Below are 24114 nucleotides of genomic sequence, written 5' to 3'. Positions count from 1 at the left end.
GAGCTGGGGCAGGGAGGGAGAGGGCAGAGCTGGGGCAGGGAGGGAGAGGGCAGAACTGGGGCAGGGAGGGAGAGGGCAGAGCTGGGGCAGGGAGGGAGAGGGCAGAGCTGGGGCAGGGAGGGAGAGGGCAGAGCTGGGGCAGGGAGGGAGAGGACAGAGCTGGGGCAGGGAGGGAGAGGACAGAGCTGGGGCAGGGAGGGAGAGGGCAGAGCTGGGGCAGGGAGGGAGAGGACACAGCTGGGGCAGGGAGGGAGAGGGCAGAGCTGGGGCAGGGAGGGAGAGGACAGAGCTGGGGCAGGGAGGGAGAGGGCAGAGCTGGGGCAGGGAGGGAGAGGACACAGCTGGGGCAGGGAGGGAGAGGGCAGAGCTGGGGCAGGGAGGGAGAGCGCAGAGCTGGGGCAGGGAGGGAGAAGACACAGCTGGGGGCAGCAAGGCCACCAAACGCCAGGACGGTGTGGAACCACCAGAGCCTCCCGCCTCTCCTCAGCCCCTGGCCAGCTCCAGGACCCGCGGCTCCGGTCACCTCTTCTACAGCACTCTGTCCACTCTCCCTTGCGTCAGTCCTCTGTTTCCCCACAGCACATAAATTCCCTGAGAATGGAGTTATTTCAGGCCTGTATCTTCCATTCTACACCCAGTCCTCGAATCAGGGCTCTTGGCCTTTATTTTTATTTATTTCCCGCAATATCTAAGGTGCCCCACATACAGGGGAAGGTGTTCACAAGCGTTTAATGTACAAATTCCAAAATACAGATACTCTTAAATTGTGTTTAAAACAGACAAGATTGGGAACGATTATTTTCACTAAGGTGATGCTTACCTTTTAAAGCATAAAAATGTAAAAACCCACCACAGATGGAACCGTTAAGCACCAGGACAAAACCTTTTCTAAACTGATGTGATTCCTGCCCCACTAAATGGAGCCTAGAAACATAATTTACATGTTCTTTGTGAATCAAGATCATTAGAAAAACCTGTACCTACTAAGCGCTTGCTGGAATGAATGAAGGCACAGACGACAGGACCCAGGCCGGTCCAGGCCGGTGCAGGCCGGTCCAGGGCGCCCAGGCGGCTCGCGGCTCCCGCAGCCGGGGCTCGCAGCCTCAGTTCTCCCCGCGCCCCGCGCCCCTCGCCCCTCGCCCCCAGGGGCCACCCCCCAACCAGGCACATCCCCGCCCCCAGCTCACACAGCTCAGGTCAACTGTGAACCTGGAAACTGGGAAACTGAACATGGTGAAACTTGCCAAAACTTGTCTCAGGCTGGCGCGGGCTGAGCGGGGAAGATTTCAAGCACGCAGCGTGCCACGGCCAGGCAAGCCGGCCGGAGCGCCACGCTGCGCTCCCCGTGTCGCTCTGCGCGCGGCCCAAAAGCCCGTTAACTCAGGGAGATTGCCATAGCAATGAAGAGCTACTAAAGGTTACCGGACGAAGCTGCCGTAAGAACGGGGCTGTCAGGTCCTCAGGAGGTGAAGGAAGACGTTACCTCAGTAGCTCAGCACAGAGCTAATAAAGCTACGCACAGAATTACCGCGTGACTGGCAAGCCCAGGTCCAGGCATAGACCCCAAGTGAAGCCAGGGCCTTCAGAAGATACGTGCACACCCAGGGTTCACAGCGGCATTTATTCACAATTGCCAAAAGATGGAAAAAACCCAAGTATCCACCAACTGATGAAATGGATTTAAAAAACATGTAAAAAAAGAATGAAGTCCTGATAACCCAACAGAACTCACGGATGAACCCTGAAGGCATCACGTTGAGTAAAACGCGCACACACACACACACACACACACACACAAGGACAAAATATGTGTGATCTCACTGATAAGAAATAATGAGAATAAGCAAACTCAGAGTCAGAATCTAGGACACAGGTTATAGGGGATGGGGTGGGATAAGGAATAGGGAGTTAATGCTTAAATTGTACAGAGTTTCTATTCGGGATGATGGAAAAGTTTGGGTACTGGATCGCGTTCATGATAATGCAACATTGTGAACGTTTTCCTTCCTTAAGTCAAGTACAAGTGAAAGTAGCATACCATATCAAAACATGTCTGTCACGTGTGGTATAACTGACAGGGAAAATGCTAATGTACATTATTTTTAAAATAAGCTGAAGGATGATGGGAACTCAGGCTAGAATGCAAGATCTTCTTTCTTAGTTAAGATGATAAGACCTTATTCAAGGCACAAGGACAAGCATTTATATTGCTCCTTGCAATATAAACCGGAGTTCAAGTATGACTAACCTACATGGCATCTTTGTGTGCAATGGAAGAAATGGCAGCTGTTTGTTTCCCATCTTACATATGAAGGATTAACTACAGTGAATGCGGAACGACAACGTAACGCCTTCTCTGTTAGCAGCAGAGATGCGCAGGGCATTGTGCCACCCAGTGCACTTGCAGTGACGCCGAAGCAGGAAGGACATGTCGTGTGGTTTACAAGGCAGTCCTGACCACAACACAGGACACCGAACAGGGCAAGCACAACGAGGAGAGGCCAGAAACAGAAACGTGGCTGTGCTTCCAATGGAGTAAATCTGACCGTTAACGCCGTAAGTCCCGGGTAAATCAAAGAGGCCACTTAGCGATCCTGAGTTTGAAGTATATAAATAGCTTCATCTGAAGACAAACTTCTAGATACATGAAAAGAGCTATTATGCCAAATTAATCCAATCTAACTAATTAGAGAGCAGGAAGTTCTTTCAATTATTTTATGTCTGAGAAACACACTTGAATATGAGAACAGATTTCATTAATTGCAGTTCATTATTTTCCAGATTAGTTACTAAACTTGCATCAGAAGGTCAAAGAGAGCGATTCTGTCAGCTGACACCTCCTTCAGTGCAGTATCTTTGCATTTCTGGAACTCAGAAATTGACTACAAATAAAATCGAATCACCGTAAAAACTAGAAACATAAGTCTTTATGAGTATGTTCAAACCAAAACTGTTAGCTTCTATCCTACAAAAAAAGATCCCTGACTCTTCTTTAGCATCTTGATCTGAGAACTTGCTGATTCCAAAGCACGAGTTAATAAACACTAATCTCTTCACTAGACTTTAACTACGGTTATGTATCTGTGTATCTCTGCATAAGAGAGGGAATTAAACATTGTTTTTGAAAACACCAAGGACTCTCCTATTGAAAAATTTTTTTAACTGCTCCATTACACACAGCTCCTGCCCCTTTTCCACCTAACAGTGAAAATATGAGGAGTGGCTTGTGGAGACAGGACCTGCTCGCTTTTTCTGCTCATGCCTGGGTTATTTTTTACTCTCAAGAACTTCCTTTCTTGACAGGAAGCCCACCACTTTGTTTTTAGAGAGTGCCCACCTGTAAAACGTGACTTCTTCACAGTAGTTAATGATCTTTGTTGACTCCACCTCCATCATTCTATGACTTTCATTCCACTGTTTTTACGAAGCTGAACCTACACATTTCTTCACCTTCTCTGGTGTTTCTAACCCTTGAATGCTTACGCAGTCAGCTCTCTTCATCATTGCTTGGTCAAGCTATAAATATAGCTCCTTTAATCCTTCTTCATAAATCATTTTTGATGCTGTTCTGAAATAATTCCAATTGGCCAATGTATTTCCAGTGGTCATATACGCAGAACCAAGTGCAGTAGTCCAAATACGATCTAATAACGCCAAGAGCCCACGTGTGTCGGCAAGAGGGCATGGGGGGCGGTGTCTGTTCAGGTATGTCAGAACAAATTTCTTCATTATTGTGAGAAGAATTTAAAGTTTCCAAAACTGTATTACATGGTACAGAAACATAAAAAGGAAGCAATTTTAATATTGCTCATAGGTAGGCAGGAAATGGAGCTTTTAAAATGATGGAGAGAGAAAGTGTGTGTTTGTACTGCTCTGCTGGTTGCCAGTCATGCTGGGGATCTGGCTGTATTTATTTGCACTGTTTCACATTTTAAACTTTAAGCAGTGTTCCCATCTATCCACTTCTCGAAGTCTTAGTAAAACTACCATCAGTGTCCATCCCTTCGTGCAGGGAAGAGCTGGCCCGACTACGGGCGCCGTCTCTGACGTCCCTCTAAGCCCTTCCCGTTCTCGAGTGTGAAGGAGCCCGTGGCATCCGTGGGGATGAGTGGGGCAGCCCACGAGAGGGCTGCACGGACAGGCTCAAGCAGCAAACAAAGCCAGAACCAAACGGAGCGGAGCGCTCAGGCCGTTCCTGCGTTTCTTTAAACTGCAACAAGCCGTATCAGCAGATTATCCCGCGGTTCTGTGGCGAGCCCAGCAGCGAGCGGGCAGTCTGGAGACGCTGGTCGCCATTTATTCTGTGTAGGTTGAGGCGATACAGAGGAGGGGCGCCGAAGCAGCGCTGTGTTATTTCCACAAAGTACCTAACAAAGTCCCCCAAGGTTTCCTCGGAAATGAGAGGCGAAGTGGGCAGTTACTGAAACTTGCAGCTGAAATGCGCCGCCGGGTCAGTCTGGCTTGGGGCGAGGTCCCTCACACCGAGACAGGGCTTTCTCAGACCCCCTGTGACATTCAGTGTTTTGTTCACACCTCAAATGCAGAGACTACTATGCCTGTATGGAGTATGATAGCTAGAATGTATAAAAAGATGATAGTCAGAATGGGTGCATGTTTTCTACAAATACTCAAAATATCTGGATGCCTTAGGAATTCTAAAACATAATCAAAGATGAAAATTTTTGGAAATGCATCTAATGTTAAGTATTTTTTAACATCAAGTACACACATGATAATAAAAGAGAACTGCACTAACAAGAGGATAAACAAATGAACAAAACAGTCGGGGAATGCCAGCTGACCAGCAGCGTGAGCTACTGCTCCCAGGTCCTCTAACACCCAGAAGCCAGCCCTGGGGGGCGCACTGCGGGGGAGGGCGGTGCGGCTCCACCCCCCCAGGGCCGGGAACTCGGGAACTCGGTGCAGCTTCTCAGCTCCTGGCTTTAAGGAGTGACAAGGCCGGTGTTGATTTATTTTATGAGATAAGGTTGAATAATCACTAGCTCTGCAGTCAGAGGAAGACCTCTCCAAAGAGAACAAAGGAATCGCTTGCCCTTTAACTCCTAAGTAATACCAGAGAAAACAACCTGAGGCAAACATTGGTTGGAAAAAATAAGACGCCCTTTTTCCTGAAGGAACCTGAGGTTTTACAGGGAGGGATTTCACTAAAAGCAGCAAACGCCTCACCCTTAGGCACCCCTGCGGTGAGGCGTTAATTCAGCCGGCTGGGAGGTTCAGAACCTCAACTGGGAGAAAGCACTGGCTCCGGAGCCACGCCCGAGGCCCGGGAAGAGCCTTCCCCGATGCCCTCCTCTGCTCGAGGTGCCTGGGCCGAGCCGGCTCCTCTAAACCTTGTGGTTTACACCGGATCAGCCCATCTCGGGGGACGGAGGCTGAGTGGCGCCACCAGGCCCGTGCACACGGCCCACCCAGCTGGGGGGCTCGGCCGCGGGCTCCGGTGCTGTCCCACGCTGCCCCTCGCGGCCCTGGGAGGACGGCAGGAGCGGCGCCTCCTCCCCTCGCTAATTTCAGTCTGCGTCCTCGCACAGAAACCAACAGTGACTGGAACAGTTTTTCTGGGTTCTCTGGGCCCCTCTAGCAAATCGCCGGTCCTGGAGACTCATCACTAGCACCACATCGGATTTTCAGGTGCATGAAACCTCATGAAAGCGAAGTTTACTATAAAAAATTTTGGAACACTAAAAAAGTCGGGGCAATATAGCTTGTTCCTGTTCTTTTGAAATTCCACTGGCACTTTTTTTTTCTGAGGTTCCAGGGCCGGGGACTGAACCAGGACCCTGCACGGGGAAGCCAGCGCCCAGTCGCCAAGCCGCGTCAGCCCCCCTGCGCTGGCTCCTCCACCTGTTTGCTTGTTCTCAGGAGGCACCAGAAACGGAATCCAGACCCTCCCGTGTGCGAAGCAGGTGCCCAACCGCCCAAGCCACACTGGCTCCCAGCTTTTTTTTTTAATTCCCCGCCCCTCCCCCAGTTGTCTGCTCTGTGTCCACTCGCTGTGGGTTCTTCTGTGATCGCTTCTATCCTTATCAGCCGCACTGGGAACTTGTGTTTCTTTTTGTTGCGTCATCTTGTTGTGGCAGCTCTCCGTGTGGGCGGCACCATTCCTGGGCAGGCTGCGCTTTCTTTCGCGCTGGGCGGCTCTCCTTACGGGCGCACTCCTTGCGTGTGGGGCTCCCCTACGCGGGGACACCCCTGCGTGGCAGGGCACTCCTTGCGCGCATCAGCACTGCGCATGGCCAGCTCCACACGGGTCAAGGAGGCCCGGGGTTTGAACTGCAGACCTCCCATGTGGTAGACGGACGCCCTAACCACTGGGCCAAGTCCAGGTCCCCCCTGGCATTCTTAAAGAGCTCAACTTTCAAGGCTGAAACATCATTTGGGTTCTAACAACTTCAAGTACATTTAAAGTGCTCAAGTAAGGTAAATCTTTATGTTGACACTGTCATTTAAAATTGTAATTTCCTTCTCCTAGAACATTAGCAGAGAGAGTAAAAATGAGATGAGCATATGCATCTCTGATCCAGCATATTCAAAATAATAAGCTCAAGTTTTCCTCTCTTTTACGAACAGCTTTTTAGTGGACTCTGTCTATCTAAGAAGTTCATAAATATGTCTTGATTCCTCAAATGTCCACTCAGATGTTATTCTCTCACCTCTAAACTGCAAACATAGTCCTTTATACAATTTGGATGACACTTGGCACATAAAACGACGTAACATTTAATGTGTACACACACTGACAGTCAGTTGACCAATGCACATTTAGGACCCACTATGCACCGTGCTCTGTTGTAGGGACAGTGAGCTACTGCCCCAGAGAATTACACCTGGGGGAGGGGAAGATAAACAGTAAGCACAGAAACATTCAATGGAAGGTAAAATATGGTACTATGGCGTATGCGTCTACCACGGAAGCTGCTGTTTCTAGTTTAGATGATCAAGAAAGACCTCTCGAGGAAGCTCACTTGAGTTGAGATCGAGCAGCCACGCAAAGATTCTGGGAAAGAACATTCCAAGTAGAAGGCAGGCAAGTGCAAATACTCTTGAGACAGAAATGAGCGCTAAGTGTTCATGAAAGAAAGAGGGCCAATACAGCTTAACATGACAAACAAAGAGGAGAGGTTTAAGGTCAGGGGACGAGCTCACATGAGACCCCATAAGCCATGGTAAACAACTTAGATTTTATTGAGCTCCAGGGTAAGCATTCCAAGGCTTGAAGCCATGGACAAGTATAAAGTTTTAGAAAATTGCTTTGGTTACTTGATGAATGATGGATCAAAACAGCATCGGCTAGATCAACTGGCAAGATTACTGCAATGGTCAAGGCAAGAGAAGACGGCGGCACAGATGAGAGGTAAGAAAAGGAGATGCTGAGATCGCACTGGATGGGAAGTGGTACCCACAAAATCTCACTGATGAACCATTTGTGGCGTAAACAAGCGGGTGGACATCTGCGCTGTGTACTGAGGTGAGGAAGGCGTGTATATTTGTACATGTGTTGGAAGGAAGCAGACCTGTGAGCAAAATCAATATTGATGTTCTGAACTTGTAATGTGCAAATGAATACCTATCAGATATCTAAATGGAAAAGATGAGTGGGTAGATATGCAAGGCCAGAGCTCAAGAGCAAGGTCTGCACTGGAGAAATTAACTGAGCAGTATCGACGTAGAAAGAGTAAAACCATGCAAGTGAATGAGATTATGCATGGAAAGAATTAGGTGGAAAAAAAGGTCAGGACTGAACGCTGAGGCACCTGAATATTAGAGGCTTAATAAAATAAGCGATCCAGCAAAGGCCCCTGAGAAAGCATGGGCCGGGAGCAGAAGGAGAGGCGGGCAGCGGTGGTCACAGTGCGCCTGAGTAAGTGCATCAGGGCGGCGGAGCCAAATGGCGGCAGAGTGAGGCGCTCCCGGAGGCGGCTCCTGACACAGGGCGGTTGGGGGTCACCCAGAGCTACCTAAAGCACCTTCTGGAGGACCCAGGAGACCAGAGGAGCATCCTGCAACCTCCTTGACAGTGTGGAAGGAGGAGATGCCCATCTGCACAGAGGAATCACGAGCAGAGCCCTCCACGCCGCGGGGTCGGTGCCCGGGGCGTGCAAGCTGCTCGGGAGCTGTTCCGTGGTTGAAGTTCCATTTCCCCCAGTAAAAACGGAAGGAAAACACGGTGTGGCACCGCCCTCAGCTACTGATGAGTGGATTCGGCGGGCTGAAGTAGAATCCTAGGAACAGCTAAACTTTGAGCCTGTCAAGGTCGGAGGGAAGCCGGTGGCCGCCATTCTGACTCCAACCCGGGCAGGAAGGGCAGCGGCGCTGACTGAAAACCAGTGCTTGTAAGGCCCGGCTTCCTTCCACCCAGGTGGGACTGCAGCTCCAGCCTAAACCCCAGTCCCACTTCCAGCAGGAGGAAGCTGGGGCACCTGCACCGCCTCTCTGAGAAGCTGCAGCCACGCTGCAGAGGCTGGTGCCCGTCCTACTCTAGGGGCGCAGGCCGCCTCAGGAGCTGTTCTGTGGCTGGAGTTGGAAGCTCCATTTCCCATAAATGATGGAGGAAGAGACAGATGTCCACTGACCTCAGCTACAGCTTAGTGGACTCTGCTGGCTAAAGCATAACCCTAGAGCCAGCTGGGGTCAAGCCTGTCCAAGTGGGAAAGAGGCCGTAGCTGCATGCTGACTCCACCCCCGGCACGAGGGGGAGCGGGGCTGACTGAAATCCAGGGAAGTTAGGGACGCGCTTCTTTCCACCAAGATCAGACTGCAGCCCTAGCCTAGGCTCCAGCCCCACCTCCAGCAGGAAGGAAGCTGGCGGGACCTGCACCAGGCTGTCCAGGCAACTGCAAGTGCTCTCCGCTGGCAGAGGCTGAGTAGCTGGACACCTGGGGCTGCATCCCCACACCCCAAGAGAACAGGAGAGGAGCTGGGTATCCTCAGCCTCTCCAGGCAATGGCAGTTTTCAGCCCACATAGATTTGATGAGTGCCTTTGAGCCTGTCTCCACCTCTGTCCCCCACAGGATAGGAGGGGGCTGGTGTTGCTTCAGCCTCTCAGGGCAACAGTTTGGGGCTGCGTAAGTCTGACTGCTGGCCACCTGTGGCTCTACCTCCATCCCCAGCAGGACGAGAGAGGGGCTGTGTTTGCCCAGCCTCTCTGGGTAACTGCAGGTGCTTTTGGCCCACCCAGCCTTGTCTGATGGGTGCTTGTGGATGCACCCTCACCCCCCAATAGGAAAGAAGGGGGCTGGTCTTTCCACAGCCTTTTTGGGCCACATTAGACCTTCAGCCTGCATGGACTGGACTACTGGATGCCTATGAGTCCACTGCACCCCCAGTAGGACAGGAGGGGTCTGGTGCCTCCACAGCCTCTCTGGACAACAGTGGGTACTTCCAGCCAACAGGGACTGGACTGTCGGGTGCCTGTGGATCCAACCCCATAACCTTAAGAGGACAGAAGGGGCTGGTGTCCCTCAGTAACTCCAGGGAACAGCAGGAATTCTCAGCCTGAAGGGACTGAGCAGCTGAGCACCCAGAGAACCCCACCACCACCCAGCAGGATGGGAGGGGCTGGCGCTTCCTCAGCCTCTCCGGGCAGTGGTGGGCACTTTCGGCCGACAGGACTGAACTGTTGAGCGTTTGTGGTTCTGTTCCCACCCCCTAAAGGGCAGAAGGGACAGAACTCCCTCAGCCTCTCGGGGCAACTGCAGGCATACCTGGCCCACAGAGATTAGACTGCTGGGCACTCCAGAGGGTCCATTCCCACACCCAGCAGGAAGAGGTGACACATCAGTTTACCTGAGCGACTGTGATCGTCTTGGACCCACACAGCACAGACTGCTGACCACAACTATAGCTCATCCCTGCCTAAGGTAGGGGAGGAAGGGGTGTGAAGCTCCATCAGTGTCTCTAGGTGACTACAGACAGTCTTGTGCCCAACTTGGATTATGATACACGGCTGCAGCTCTGTCCCTACCCCTGACAGAGGAGAAAGGTGGGAGAAGCTTCATCACTTCCTGGGGCAACAGGGGCAGCTTCAGCCTGCATAGCTCACAGCACCACCTACATCCTTGGCTGCTACTACACAACCACGAAGAGAGAAAAGATGAGAAATCCCTAAACTAAAGGGAGAAACTGCACCCAGAATAAATACATCTGGCAAGCCAGATGTGGAAACACCAACAAAAATTACAATCCATACCAAGAAACAGGAAGAGATGGCCCACTTAAAAGAACAAGATAAGCCTGCAGATGACATAAAGGAGACAACTAATCCTAGATGTTCAAACAAATCTCCTTAATAAATTCAATGAGATGGCTAAAGAGATTAAGGATATTAAGAAGACACTGGATGAGCACAAAGAAGAATTTGAAAGCATACAAAGAAAAACAGCAGACTTTATGGGAATGAAAGTTGCAATAAATGAAATTAAAAATACACTGGAGGCATATAACAGCAGATTTGAAGATGCAGAAGAAAGGACTGGCAAGCTCAAAGACATGGCCTCTGAAAGTAAACAAACAAAAGAAAAGATGAAGAAAGAATGGAAAAAATAGAAGAAGGTCTCAGGGGACTAAATGACAGCAAGAGACATGCAAACATATGTGTCATGGGTGTCCCAGAAGGAGAAGAGAAGGGAAAGGGGCAGAAAGATTATTTGAAGAAATAATGGTGGAAAATTTCCCAACCCTATTGAAGGACATAGATATCCATGTCTAAGAAGCATAACATATTCCCATCCGAAAAAATCCACATAGACCAACTCTGAGACACACACTAATCAGAATGTCAAATGCCAGGAACAAAGAGAGAATTCTGAGAGCTGCGAGAGAAAAGCAATGCATAACATATAACGGCTACCCAATAAGATTAAGTACCGATTTCTCATCAGAAACCATGGAGACAAGAAGGCAGTGGTATGACATATTCAAGATACTGCAGGATAGAAACTGCCAGCCAAGGATTTTATACCAGCAAGATTATCTATTAAAAATGAGGGTGAGATTAGAATATTTACAGATAAACAGAAACTGAGAGAGTTTATAACAAAAAGACCAGCTTTGCAAGAAATACTAAAGGAAGTGTTACAGCCTGAAAAGAAAAGACAGGAGAGAGGCCTGGAAGAGAGTCTAGAAATGACAACTATATCAGTAACAGTAACTAAAAGTGTCAAATATAAAAGGACAGACAAAATGAAAAGATCAAAATAGATGCAATAAGAACTGCCTTTACAGTAATAACATTTTATGTTAATGGATTAAACTCCCCAATCAAAAGACACAGACTGGCAGAATGGATAAGAAAATATAAGCCATCTATATGCTGTCTGCAAGAGACTCACCTTAGACCCAAGGATACCAATAAACTGAAAGTGAAAGGTTGGAAAAAGATATTCCACGCATGCAGTAACCAAAAAAAAAGCTGGGTAGCTACACTTATATCAGATGACACAGACTTTAAAAGCAAGACTGTTGTTAGAGACAAGGAAGGACATTACATATTAATAAAAGGGATGATTCACCAGGAAGAAATAACGATCATAAATGTATATGCACCTTACCAGGATGCCCCAAGGTACATGACGGAAACACTGGCAAAACTGAGGGGAGAGGGATGTGGATTTGGCTCAATGGATAGAGCATCCCTCTATCACAAGGGAGGTCCAGGGTTCAGACCCAGGGCCTCCGGGCCTGTGGGGTGAGCTGCCCACACGCAGTGCTGATGCGTGCAAGGAGTGCCCTGCCACACAGAGGTGTCCCCCGTGTAGGGGAGCCCCACATGCAAGGAGTGCACCCCATAAGGAGAGGTGCCCCATGCAAAAAAAGTGCAGCCAGCCCAGGAGTGGCGCCGCACACACAGAGAGCTGATGCAGCAAGATGACGCAACAAAAAGAGACACAGATTTCCAGTGCCGCTGACAAGAATGCAAGAAGACACAGAAGAACACACAGCAAATGGACACAGAGAGGAGACAATGGGGGCGGGGAAGGAGAGAGAAATAAATAAAAAATAAATCTTGAAAAAAAAAAACTGAGGGGAGAAACAGACACTCTATAATAATAGTCGGAGACTTCAATACACCACTCAGTGTTGGACAGAACGTCTGGGCAGAAAATCAATAAAGGAAACAGAGTGCTTGAATAATATGATACATGGACTAAACCTAAGAGACATATATAGAACACTGTACCCCAAAACAGCAGGATATACATTCTTTTCAAGTGCTCATGGATCTTTCTCCAGGATAGACCATATGTTAGGACACAAAGCAGATCTCAATAAATTCAACAAAATTGAAATTATACAAACACTTTCTCTGATTATAATGAAGTAAAGCTGGAAATCAACAAGTGGCAAATAAAGGGAAAACTCACATATATATGGAGATTAAACAACACACTCAAATAATCAGTGGGTCAAAGAAGAAATTTCAAGAGAAATCAATAAATATTCAAGACAAATGACAATGAGAATACAACATATCAGAACGTATGGGATGCTACAAAGGCAATGTTAAGAAAATTTATAGACCTCAATGCTTACTTTAAAAAGGAGAAAGAGCTAAAATCAATGACCTAACTACACAGCTGGAGGAACTAAAAAAGTACAGCAAATTAATTCTAAAGCAAGGAGAAGGAATGAAATAACAAAGATCAGAGCAGAAATAAATGAAATTGAGAACAAAAGAAAAAACAAGAAGAGAAAATTAACAAAACCAAAAGTTGGTTCTTCGAGAAGATTAACAAAATTGACAAACCCTTAGCTAGACTGACTAAGAAAAAAAGAGAGAATATACAAATAAATGAAATAAAAAATGAAAAGAGGAACCTTATTACTGACCCCACAGAAATTAGGGAGATACTATGAACAACTTTATGCTAAAAAACTAGACAATGTAGATGAAATGGAAAAATTCCTAGGAATGGACAAACAACCTACAGACACTAGAAAAAATAGAAGACCTCAATAAATCAATCACAAGAGACTGAAGCAGTCATCAAACAGCTCCCCAAAATGAAACACCCAGGACCAGATGGTTTCACAGGTGAGTTCTACCAATTCAAGGAAAATTTAATACCAATCTTACTCAAGCTCTTCCAAAAAATTCAACAAGAAGGAACGGTACCAAACACATTCTATGAAGCCAATATCACCTTAATACCAAAGCCAGATAAAGATATTACAAAAACAGATAATTATAGACCCATTTCTCTAATGAATACAGATGCAAAAATCCTCAATAAAATACTTGCTAATCAAATCCAACAACACATTGAAAGAATTATCCATCATGATCAAGTGGGTTTTATGCCAGGCATGCAAGGTTGGTTCAACACAAAAAAATCAATCAGCATAATACACCACATTAATAAAATGAAGAAAAATTATGTAATTCTATCTATTCATACAGAAAAGGCATTTGACAAAAAACAGCAACCTTTCTTGATAAAAATACTACAAAAAATAGGAATTGAAGGAAACTTTCTCAACATGATAAAGGCCATATATGAAAAACCCACAGCTAGCACTGTACTCAGTGGTGAAACACTAAAAGCTTTCCCGTTGAGATCAGGGACAAGACAAGGATGCCCACTTTTACCACTGTTGTTCAATATAGTGCTAGAGGCTCTAGCTAGAGCAATCAGGCAAGAAAAAGAAATAAAAGGCATCCAAATCAGAAAGGAAGAATTAAAACTTTCACTATTCGCAGATGATGATTGTATATCTAGAAAAATCCCGAAAAATCTACAACAAAGCTGCAACAGCTAATAAATGATTTCAGTAGAGTGTCAGGATACAAGATCAATACACAAAAATCAGTGGTGTTTCTGTACACTAATGCACAATCTGAGGAGGAAGTAAGGAAAAAAATTCCATTTATAAAAAGCAACTAAAAGAATCAAATATTTAGGAATAAACTTAACCAAGGATGCAAAGCATTTGTATTCAGAAAACTAAAATGCATTGCAAAAAGAAATCAAAAAAGACCTAAATAATTGGAAAAACATTCCATGCTCATGGATTGGAAGACTAAATATCATTAAGATGTCATTTCTACTCAAATTGATATATAGATTCAATGCAATCCCCAAAAAATTCCACCAGCATTTTTTAAGCAACTGGAAAACACAATTATCAAATTTATCTGGAAGGGTAAGAGGCCCCAGATAGCCAGAAACATCTTATAAAGGAAAAGTGAAGCTAAAGAACTCTCACATCTGGACTTTAAATCATATTACCTAGCTAGAGTGGTAAAAACAGCATGGTATTGGTATAAAGAAAGACACATAGACCAATGGAACCAAACTGATGGTTCAGAAACAGACCCTCAGATCCACGGCCAAGTGATTTTTGACAAGCCTGTCCAGCCTACCCAGTTGGGGCAGAACAGTTTATTCAACAAATGGTATAGGGAGAACTGGATATCCATAGCCAAAAGAAAGAAGACCCCTACCTCAAAAATTAACTCAAAATGGATCAAAGACCTAAATATAAAAGGAAGTACAATAAAGCTCCTAGAAGAAAATGTAGGGAAACATCTTCAAGACCTGGTGGTAGGTGGTGGATTATTAACCCTTACACCAAAAGCACAAGCAACAAAAGAAAACATGGATAAATGGGACTTCCTCAAACTTAAACACTCTGTGATTCAAAGGACTTTATCAAGAAGGTGAAAAGGCAGCCCAGTCGATGGGAGAAAATATTTGGTAACCACTTATCTGATAAGGGTTTGATTTCCATTCTATATAAAGGGACCATACAACTCGACAATAAAAGAGCAAGCGATCCAATTTAAAAATGGGCAAAAGATTTAAATAGATATTTCTCCAAAGAGGAAATACAAATGGCCAAAAGCACATGAAAAACTGTTCCATATCACTAGCTGTTAGGGAAATGCAAATTAAAACAACAATGAGATATCATCTAACGCCACATAGAATGGCCATTATTAAAAAAACAGACAACAATAAGTGCTGGAGAGGATGTGGAGAAACAGGAACACTCCTTCACTGTTGGTGGGAGTGTAAAATGGTGCAGCCTCTGTGGAAGACAGTTTGGCAGTTCCTCAGGAAGCTAAATATAGAACTGCCACATGATCCAGCAATTCCTCTACTAGGGATATATCCAGAAGAACTAAAAACTAGGACACGAACAGATATCTGCATACCAATGTTCACAGCAGCGCTGTTCACGATTGCTAAAAGATGGAAACAACCCAAGTGTCCATCCACCAATGAATGGATATACGAAATGTGGCATATACATATGATGGAATACTATGCTGCAATAAGAAGAAATGAAATTAGGACATATGTGATAACATGGATGAGTCTTGAAGACACTATACTTAGTGAAGTAAGCCAGACACAAAAGGACAAATATTGCATGGTCTCATTAATATGAACTAAATACAAATAATAAACATATGGAATTAAAACCTAGAGTAGAGGTTATAAGGAGATAAGAGGAGGGTTGAGAAGAACTATGGATGCTTAATGCACATAGAAGTTTTCATTAACTTGACTGTAAAAGTGTGGAGATGGATAGTTGATAGTAACACATTATAGTGAGTAACAACGGGTTTGCAAATGGGATTGTGACTGAAAAAGGTAGTCTGGGGAAGTAAATGTCAATAGAAAGAAAGCTCAAGAACAATCTAGGGGGAAACGGACTTTGGCCCAGTGGTTAGGGCGTCCGTCTACCATATGGGAGGCCCGCGGTTCAAGCCCCGGGCCTCATTGACCCGTGTGGAGCTGGCCATGCGCAGCGCTGATGCGCGCAAGGAGTGCCGTGCCACGCAAGGTGTCCCCCGCGTGGGGGAGCCCCACGCGCAAGGAGTGCACCCATAAGGAGAGCCGCCCAGCGCGAAGGAGGGAGCAGCCTGCCGAGGAATGGCGCCGCCCACACTTCCCGTGCCGCTGACGACAACAGAGGCGGACAAAGAAACAAGACGCAGCAAAAAGACACAGAAAACAGACAACCAGGGGAGGGGAGGGGAATTAAATAAATAAAAATAAATCTTTAAAAAAAAATTAAATTAAATTTAAAAAAATAAAGAGCATTGTCAAAATATTACTACTAACCAAAATATTAAAAAAAAAAAAAAAAAGAACAATCTAGGGACTGAATAACACAGTGAACCCAGAGGTGGTTAAGAATTGTGGTTAAGGGTACAAATGCAACAGAGTCCTACTGTGAGCTAGAACAGATGTACATCACAATTGCAGGGTGATGGGAATATGGAGAAACATGGGAAAACTACAACTGGTGTGACCTACAGACTGTGGTTAACAGCAATACAATAATATTCCTGCATCAATGCCAACCTGTACTGTGTTGATAATGGAGGTGTATGGAAAAAGTGTGCCAAATGTACTCTACGGACCATGGCTGGTGGTAATAGTCTGATGATATCTCATAATCTGTAACAAATGTTCCACCAGGGTGTGGAGTTGTATGAAATGTATACATCTGTATGATTGTTTTGGAAGTTCACAATATCTATAACAAAAATACATTGAAAAAAATAGCATGGGTTGGGGGAAAAACACACCAAATGTAAGATAAGGAATATAGCTGGTAGCTATATTTTGATGATGCTCTTGCATAATTCGTAACAAATGTTTCACACCAATGCAAAGAGTTGGTGGACGGGTTGGTATGAGACCCCTGTGTGATGTTATGTGTGTTTATTTTGTACGTTCGCAATCTTTACTATACACTTATTAAGAGTGTTCATGTATGAATGATATACTTAAATTTAAAAAGTAAGAAAAAGAAGTGCACCAGGCATTACGTGGCTAAGAGGCCCAGTAAGTGGGGGAAGACAGCCTGGGGAAGACACAGCTCCCTGGGTTCCTGGGGGAAATAACCTGGGTTCCTGGGGGAAATAAAGGCTCTTACATGGAGTGGTGGCTGAAGAGCCACTTCGGATGTCTTGACTGCACTAGCAGGCCACTGCTGGACAACTGTGTTGAGGCAGGAGCCAGTTTAATATTTATATTTTCATTAATTTATTTTTTCATATTTGCACGGCCACATTTCCTACCACCTTTGTTCACACATACTCAGTTTCTAAAAATGAAGTAAACAGAGTGAATGAGAAAATATTGCTTAATTTATCTTCAAAACATTTGAAGATAACCTCTCTTAAACTAGACATTGCAAATTACAATGTTATTCTTCAACCACTGAAATTGTTTCTAACTCATTATTATTTTTCTCTAGTAACCACAAAGAGCCAAGCACTTATTCCCCAAACAAGAAAAGTATAAATAATTTCTGTGCAGCGAGCCATTTGAATTGCTACATCTAAACTTAAAATTGCTTTTAAAAAAAGAAAAAACTATAACTATGGTAGGCTGATTCAGTGGCTTTTAATGCAATTCCAATTTCTTTTAACCTAGATAGCTCTGCCTTCACAAAACAGCAGCGGAACGACAGTGGTTATTCAAACTTCAAAGTGACTCAGAACCACCTTGGTGCTTATAAATGCATATTAAAGGCCCCCCAAGCTAGGTGTGGGCTCGGAGGTCAAACAGAATAAATTCCATTTCCTTAAAAAGCTACCTGGGTGATTCTGCCACAGGCAGTCATGAATGAGGAACGTACAACGTGACGCCAGAACCACGCGTGGAGCAGCAGAGCACCTGCCTGTCCTCCCTACCCACCAGGCACCTGACTTGCTCTTGGAGCCAGAGAGTCACTTTAGTAAATTATCAAGCACCCACCACGAGCATAATGCTTGAGTTAAATGTAAGTACTTCCCAGATCCCCGCTGCTACCTTTTTCATCCAATGTGCATGTGTGTACTTAGTATATGCTTATCTAAGGCTAGATTGAAAAGTTACATATCTGCACAGCAGCCTTACTGATAGTCACTTGTAGTCTTATAAACTAACAAAAGTTCTTTTAAATTAATAGTTAAGGTCTCAGACCACTATTCTTCTGCATTTCAGCAGCCCCAATGTTAAGAGAATGTAGAGAAGCTGATGTCAAAAGACCTACTTCAACGACTGAACTTGTACTGCATGTGTTCTTGAATAAGTAAAAATAAATCCTCATTTATCATCTTCTGCTGAGTTCATACCTATATAGGACTAGAAATTGCATTTCCAATGAGGTTCCCATTCACCACTGCATAACAGCAGCTTCCTGATTGTTTGGAAAGCTCGTTTTCTAGAACACTTATTCTATGGCTAAGTAGAGACTCTTAATTTAAAAAAAAGAAACAAGATAAGTGATCACTTTAATATCTTAAGTGAAAAAAACAAGTAATCCACAGAAAAGGAAAATGAGGTTGAGAGGGGAGGACAGTGGTGATATAAATTTGTTTGAGATGAGAAATGAAATCAAGATTTAAAAATAGACCTACATTTTCTACTTGGCAATACACAAACAACGGTAAGTGCACTTCATAAATTTTACTATTGTTGCTCTAAGTGATATTACCATAAATCACATTAGCAGCATACATGGCCTCTTTAAAAGCAAAAAGGACTGAGAGTGTCACTAAGTTTAAACAGCTCTGTTATCTCTGAAGAGTGGAAGAGAAACTGTCGTGAGCTTTCATGACATCTATAAGCCCAGGTCCAAGGCCCCCGTCTTTGCTATCCCTCTCCCTCTAGCCTCAGCACAATACAGAGCAGCATCTGCCAGCAATACATTTTTAAAACGTTCATTGTTGCTCTGGATTGTTTTTTACCTGATGTGCAAGAGATGATGGCTGGCCTCTCTTCTCATCTCGGATAGGGAAAAGTGACTTAAGCAGCTTTGGCATCTGTGGCACAAAAGACTTCACTGGGTCCAAGTAGGAGGCTGCTAAGCTACTAAGTCCTGTCAACATTAAAAAAAAAAAAAAGGTAAGACAAAAACAAACATTTTCTTTATAAATTTTTCATATACCATTTATAAGCAGATCTAAAATATAAATGAGAACAGGTATCCCTGAAAAAATTAATACTGGAAAAACACAGTATTATTGCAGTCATTCTCAAAAACAACGTAAAATCTGGGTTTTAATTTTTAAATCATACAGCCAGTCACACACATGAACAGCTGTCAGTTAGACTTCACACTCTTTGAAGTCAGGGACTACGTATTATTTGACAATTACCTTTTCAAAACCGTTCACTCAATGAAGAGGCTAAAACTGGCCTTTCAAGAGGAGGGGCGTTTTGAGTTGATGCGCGGGAAGGAAAGCGCCCGTGAAGGCCTCGAGCTACAGCCCCTCACCCTTGATCTGCCCTGTGGTGGGAACACTTGGCCGGGCCGTGGACGAGGCCCCCTGACCGCGCTGGGTCTGAGTCCCATCCCTGCCGGCCTTCCAGGGAGGGCTGAGGAAGGGCGAAGGCAGGGCGGCAGCCGGAAGCTGGGAGTCGCCCAGCCCGGAAGAACGAGAAGCCAAGAAAGGCTGCCACGTGCTTCGCCGCCCAGGTAAACGCCGAGGACCAAGGATGGCCGGCAGCAGCCCCACAGGCCAGTCTTCCGGGAGAAAGCAACGCCTTGATGGTGCCTTCATTTTCTAGCCTTAAAACTGCAAGCCAATTAATTCCCGTTGTTTAAGCCAGCGGTATTGGCTTTGGCAGCTAGGAAGCTGGAACAATGCCCCAAGCCAACGAGCACCGCCTGCTGCCTGCGACTAGGTGTAGACGAGGCTCTGCAGGCAGACGGCAGAGGCTCTGCCTCCCCTGCGTCCCACAGCCCAGGACGCCACGTGGGGCACACGGGTGAGCAGGACGAGCAGAGACGATTCTCGCACAGATCGGAAGACCCATGCACACGCTTTGCTTAGGTATGTGGAGTCTGACACTTAAACACCTACAAGAACGAGAATTTACAAACCAAGAAATGACTACAAAAACGGGCTCCTCCTGACGAGCTCCGTGGTCCTGGCGCCGCCTGGCGCCGTCAGCACAGGGCTGCTCGGCGGCACACACAGGACGGACGCGCTCCAGAGGGCGCCAGGAGGAAGGAAGAGCGAGAAAACAAGCCAGCAGGACCGGAGGCCCGAGACCCGACAAACCAGTCCCCCGAAGAACGGAGGGAAACAGGTGGGCAGCCCGGAGGAAGCACAGGGGAGCCCAGGACAGTGTCCCACAGACACCTGCGAAACTCTGAACAAAGCTAAAAAACAAAAACCACAGCCATTCCCTGAAGGCTCTGGAGAGTGAACCAAAGGCAGCAGATTGGGGGAAGGAGGAGGACTGGGAAGATGGCAGAGTAGAAAGCGCCAGGAATCAGTCCCTCTACCCAGAGTTTCTTTTTTTTTTTTTTAGATTTTTATTTTATTTATTTCTCTCCCCCCCCCCCTCCCCCCACTGTCAGCGCTCTATGTCCATTTGCTGTATGTTCTTCTGGGTCCGCTTGTATACTTGTCAGTGGCACAGGGAATCTGTGTTTTTTTGTTGCGTCATCTTGCTGCATCAGCTCTCTGTGTGTGCGGCGCCATTCCTGGGCAGGTTACGCTTTTTTTTGCAGGGCAGCTCTCCTTGCAGGGCACATTCCTTGCACTTGGGGCTCCCTTACACGGGAGACCCCCTGTATGGCACAGCACTCCTTGCATGCAGCAGCTCTGCACATGGGCCAGCTCCACACGGGCAGGAGGCCCGGGGTTTGAACCCTGCACCTCCCATGTGGTAGACGGACGCTCTATCAGGTGAACCATGTCCGCTTCCCCAGAGCTTCTGAATCAGCTCTTTTGACCTTCCAGGGCCTCCCTGAAAGCTGCACAGCATCCTAGGACGGGCGGGAAGGGCACGGCCAACTGCTGTGAGCACCACCGAAGCTCACCCCCGCTGCTTCAGCCCCCGCCCCGCCCGGTGTCCCCTGTCCCCCGCCGCCTGGCAGGCAGCAACGGGGACTGCAGCCAGGGCCCCCAGCACAGCCCGCTGGTGCCAGGTGGGCATCAAACCTGCTTCTGCTAACCGTGGGCTGCACGTCTGCCGGCTGAGCACCGCCTCGCCTCGCTGGCCCGACCAAGGGGCTGTGCCTCAGGCAAAAACGGCGGAGGAGCCTCAAAGACGGTAACCTTCCGAGAAACTGGAACACAGCCAAGGGGCTGCATTAGCCAGTCCAGTGCTGAACGCAGAACACACGGCTCCAGAACCCCCTAGAAGCTGCCCCGTCACCCTCGCGGCCCAGCCCTCCAGGACCCACACGGAGCACGGAGCCAGCCCTTGTAAGGTTGCGGCCCTGGCCCGTCCAAGGGGGCACGGCAGCCTGTGCCTCCGGGGCCAGCGTGCAGGAGGAATTCTGCAGAGCCGAGCCAGGACACCTGGGCGCTCGGCCCCAGAAGCTGCCCGAGGGCAGAGGCGCGCACGCAGACACTGCCGGAAGCGACCCGCCGACGCTGTTCTCTGGGTGATGAGGAGACGACCAGGCAGGCAGGACCGCGCCACTGACTGGACCACAAGCTGCAGGAAGGAGAGGGCGGGCACAGGGGGCAGGGCGGTCCTAGCCTGGGCCCCGAGGGTCTGGGGGAGACGGGAGGAGGCCACGTGGGCTCCCAGGGCTAGGACTAGAGGTGTCCACACGGCGCGCGGAAGCGTCAGCTTCTTAGACGCGAGCCCTGTGCGTGGGGATGACACCCCGAAGGAGACCACCAGCCCAGCGGAGCCGGCTGGCAATGACCGCCAAAAGGGCTTTCTGCTTGGGTTTGACTACCTCCTGGCATTCAAGGAAATCTCTGTCGTATCACTAGCAGGATACAAACTCAAGGAACAGAAGACAGGGAGGGAGTCCCAGATGATCACCTTAAAATAAGTACATGTCCCGGGAAGTGGACGTGGCTCAACTGATAGGGCGTCCGCCTACCACATGCGAGGTCCAGGGTTCAAACCCCGGGCCTCCCAACCCGTGTGGAGCTGGTCCATGCGCAGTGCTGATGCGCGCAAGGAGTGCCATGCCACGCAGGGGTGTCCCCCGAGTAGGGGAGACCCACGCGCAAGGAGTGCGCCCGTAAGGACAACCGCCCCATGTGCAAAAAGCGCAGCCCACCTGGGAGTGGCACCACCCACATGGAGAGTGACGCAGCAAGGTGACACAACAAAAGGAGACACAGAATCCCAGTGCCGAGAATGCAAGCAGACACAGAAGAATACACAGCGAATGGACACAGAGAGCAGCCAATGGGGGGGAGGGGACAGAAATAAATAAAACTACTTACATGTAGTTTTCTGTAGCACACTGTACAATACAAACAAACAAGCAAACAAAAATAGGATCTAATGGCCCATCCAAAGGAAAAAGAAACAATCAATGAAGAGGAAAAGAATTTGGACTACTCAACAAAGACTTTAAAACATGATCCTCAATATGTTCAGTGAGATAAAGGAAAACAAGGAAAGAACTAAAGGATATGAGGAAAACAAATAATTTGTAACAGTACAAAAGGGGAGGGGGACAGAGGAGAAAAGAAACTATGTATGTATATGCTATGCAAGTTGAACTGATATCAAATCTAATATGATTGTTATAGATTTAGAATGTTACATTTTAACCCCACAGTAAAAAAAAGGAAAACATATAAAAAATAAATTCATTAAGAAATGCAGAAGGATTCAATATGGTACAATACAAAAAAAAAAGCCCAAATAAAAATGAAAGCAGGCATTAAGAGAAGAATTGAGAGGCAAAAAAGTTTAAGATGTATGAAGACTAAATAGCAAAATGTCAGCAGAGAGCCCTGAAGTAGTTACTTTAAATGCAAATGACTGAACTCTTCAGTCAAAAGGCAGAAATTGGCAGAATATATAAAAAGCATGACCCAATTATATGCTGTTTACAGGAGACTCACCTTAAAAGACACAAGTGAGCTGAAAGTGAAAGGATAGAAGAACATATACCATGCAAGTAGTAACCAAAAGAGACCCGGAGTATACTAACATCAGATAAAATAGACTTTAAGTCAAAAACTATTACAAGGGACTAAGAAGGATATTATGTACTGATAAAAGGGTCAATTCAGCAAGAACACAAAAATTATAAATATATATGCACCTAGGCCAAAAACATATGAAACAAATATTGACAAATTTGAGGGGGGAAATAGACGGTTATAAATTGTAATGGGAGACTACAATTCAGCACTTTCGATACAATGAGAAAATCTAGACGGAGGAAGAGGGAGCAGGAGGCGGAAGCTGGGAGGATCCTCCAGACCCAGCAGCCCTGACAGACCCAGGGCCCTGACACACCCAGGGCCCTGACACACCCAGCAGCCCTGCACACACCCAGCAGCCCTGCACACACCCAGGGCCCCGCACACACCCAGGGCCCCGCACACACCCAGCACCCAGCACACACCCAGGGCCCCACACACCCAGCGCCCAGCACACACCCAGGGCCCCACACACCCAGGGCCCCGCACACACCCAGGGCCCCGCACACACCCAGGGCCCAGCACACACCCAGCGCCCAGCACACACCCAGGGCCCTGACACACCCAGCGCCCAGCACACACCCAGCGCCCCGCAAACACCCAGGACCCCGCACACACCCAGTGCCCAGCACACACCCAGCGCCCAGCACACACCAGGGCCCAGCACACACCCAGGGCCCCGCACTCACCCAGGGCCCCACACACCCAGCGCCCAGCACACACCCAGCGCCCCGCAAACACCCAGGACCCCGCACACACCCAGCGCCCAGCACACACCCAGCACCCAGCACACACCAGGGCCCAGCACACACCCAGGGCCCCGCACTCACCCAGGGCCCAGCACACACCCAGCACCCTGACACACCCAGCGCCCAGCACACACCCAGCACCCAGCACACACCAGGGCCCAGCACACACCCAGCGCCCAGCACACACCCAGCGCCCCACACACACCCAGGGCCCCGCACACACCCAGGGCCCAGCAGCAGGAGGCACCCCCCACCCGAGCCGCTGGCAGGACTGACTGTCTTAGGGAGCAGAACAAGTCACGATAAATTCAAAACACTAAAGTCACACCATGTATCTTCTCTGACCACAATGAAATCAAGCCAGAAATCAACAGCCGGGAGAGAAATGAAAACTTCACAAATATGTGGAAGTTAAACAATGTCTGCTTAAAGAGCCAATGGGTCAAAGAAGAAATGACAAGGAAATTTAGGAAACA

At 47.3% G+C, this 24114-nt stretch overlaps 1 protein-coding gene across 3 annotated transcripts in view; it reads right to left on the bottom strand.

The window, feature by feature from the left end:
• KIF13B (kinesin family member 13B) overlaps positions 1-24114 on the bottom strand; it is a 180565-nt gene that overhangs the window by 11367 nt on the left and 145084 nt on the right. For all 3 annotated transcript variants that reach the window (XM_058288052.2, XM_058288054.2, XM_071211863.1), the window contains one exon: positions 18714-18844. In XM_058288052.2, the coding sequence (XP_058144035.2) occupies positions 18714-18844 (131 nt within the window). The remainder of the gene's footprint in view (positions 1-18713; positions 18845-24114) is intronic.

Source organism: Dasypus novemcinctus, chromosome 25 (assembly GCF_030445035.2).
Source record: "Dasypus novemcinctus isolate mDasNov1 chromosome 25, mDasNov1.1.hap2, whole genome shotgun sequence".
Taxonomy (NCBI): domain Eukaryota; kingdom Metazoa; phylum Chordata; class Mammalia; order Cingulata; family Dasypodidae; genus Dasypus; species Dasypus novemcinctus.
This window is presented reverse-complemented; position numbering and strand designations above follow the sequence as displayed.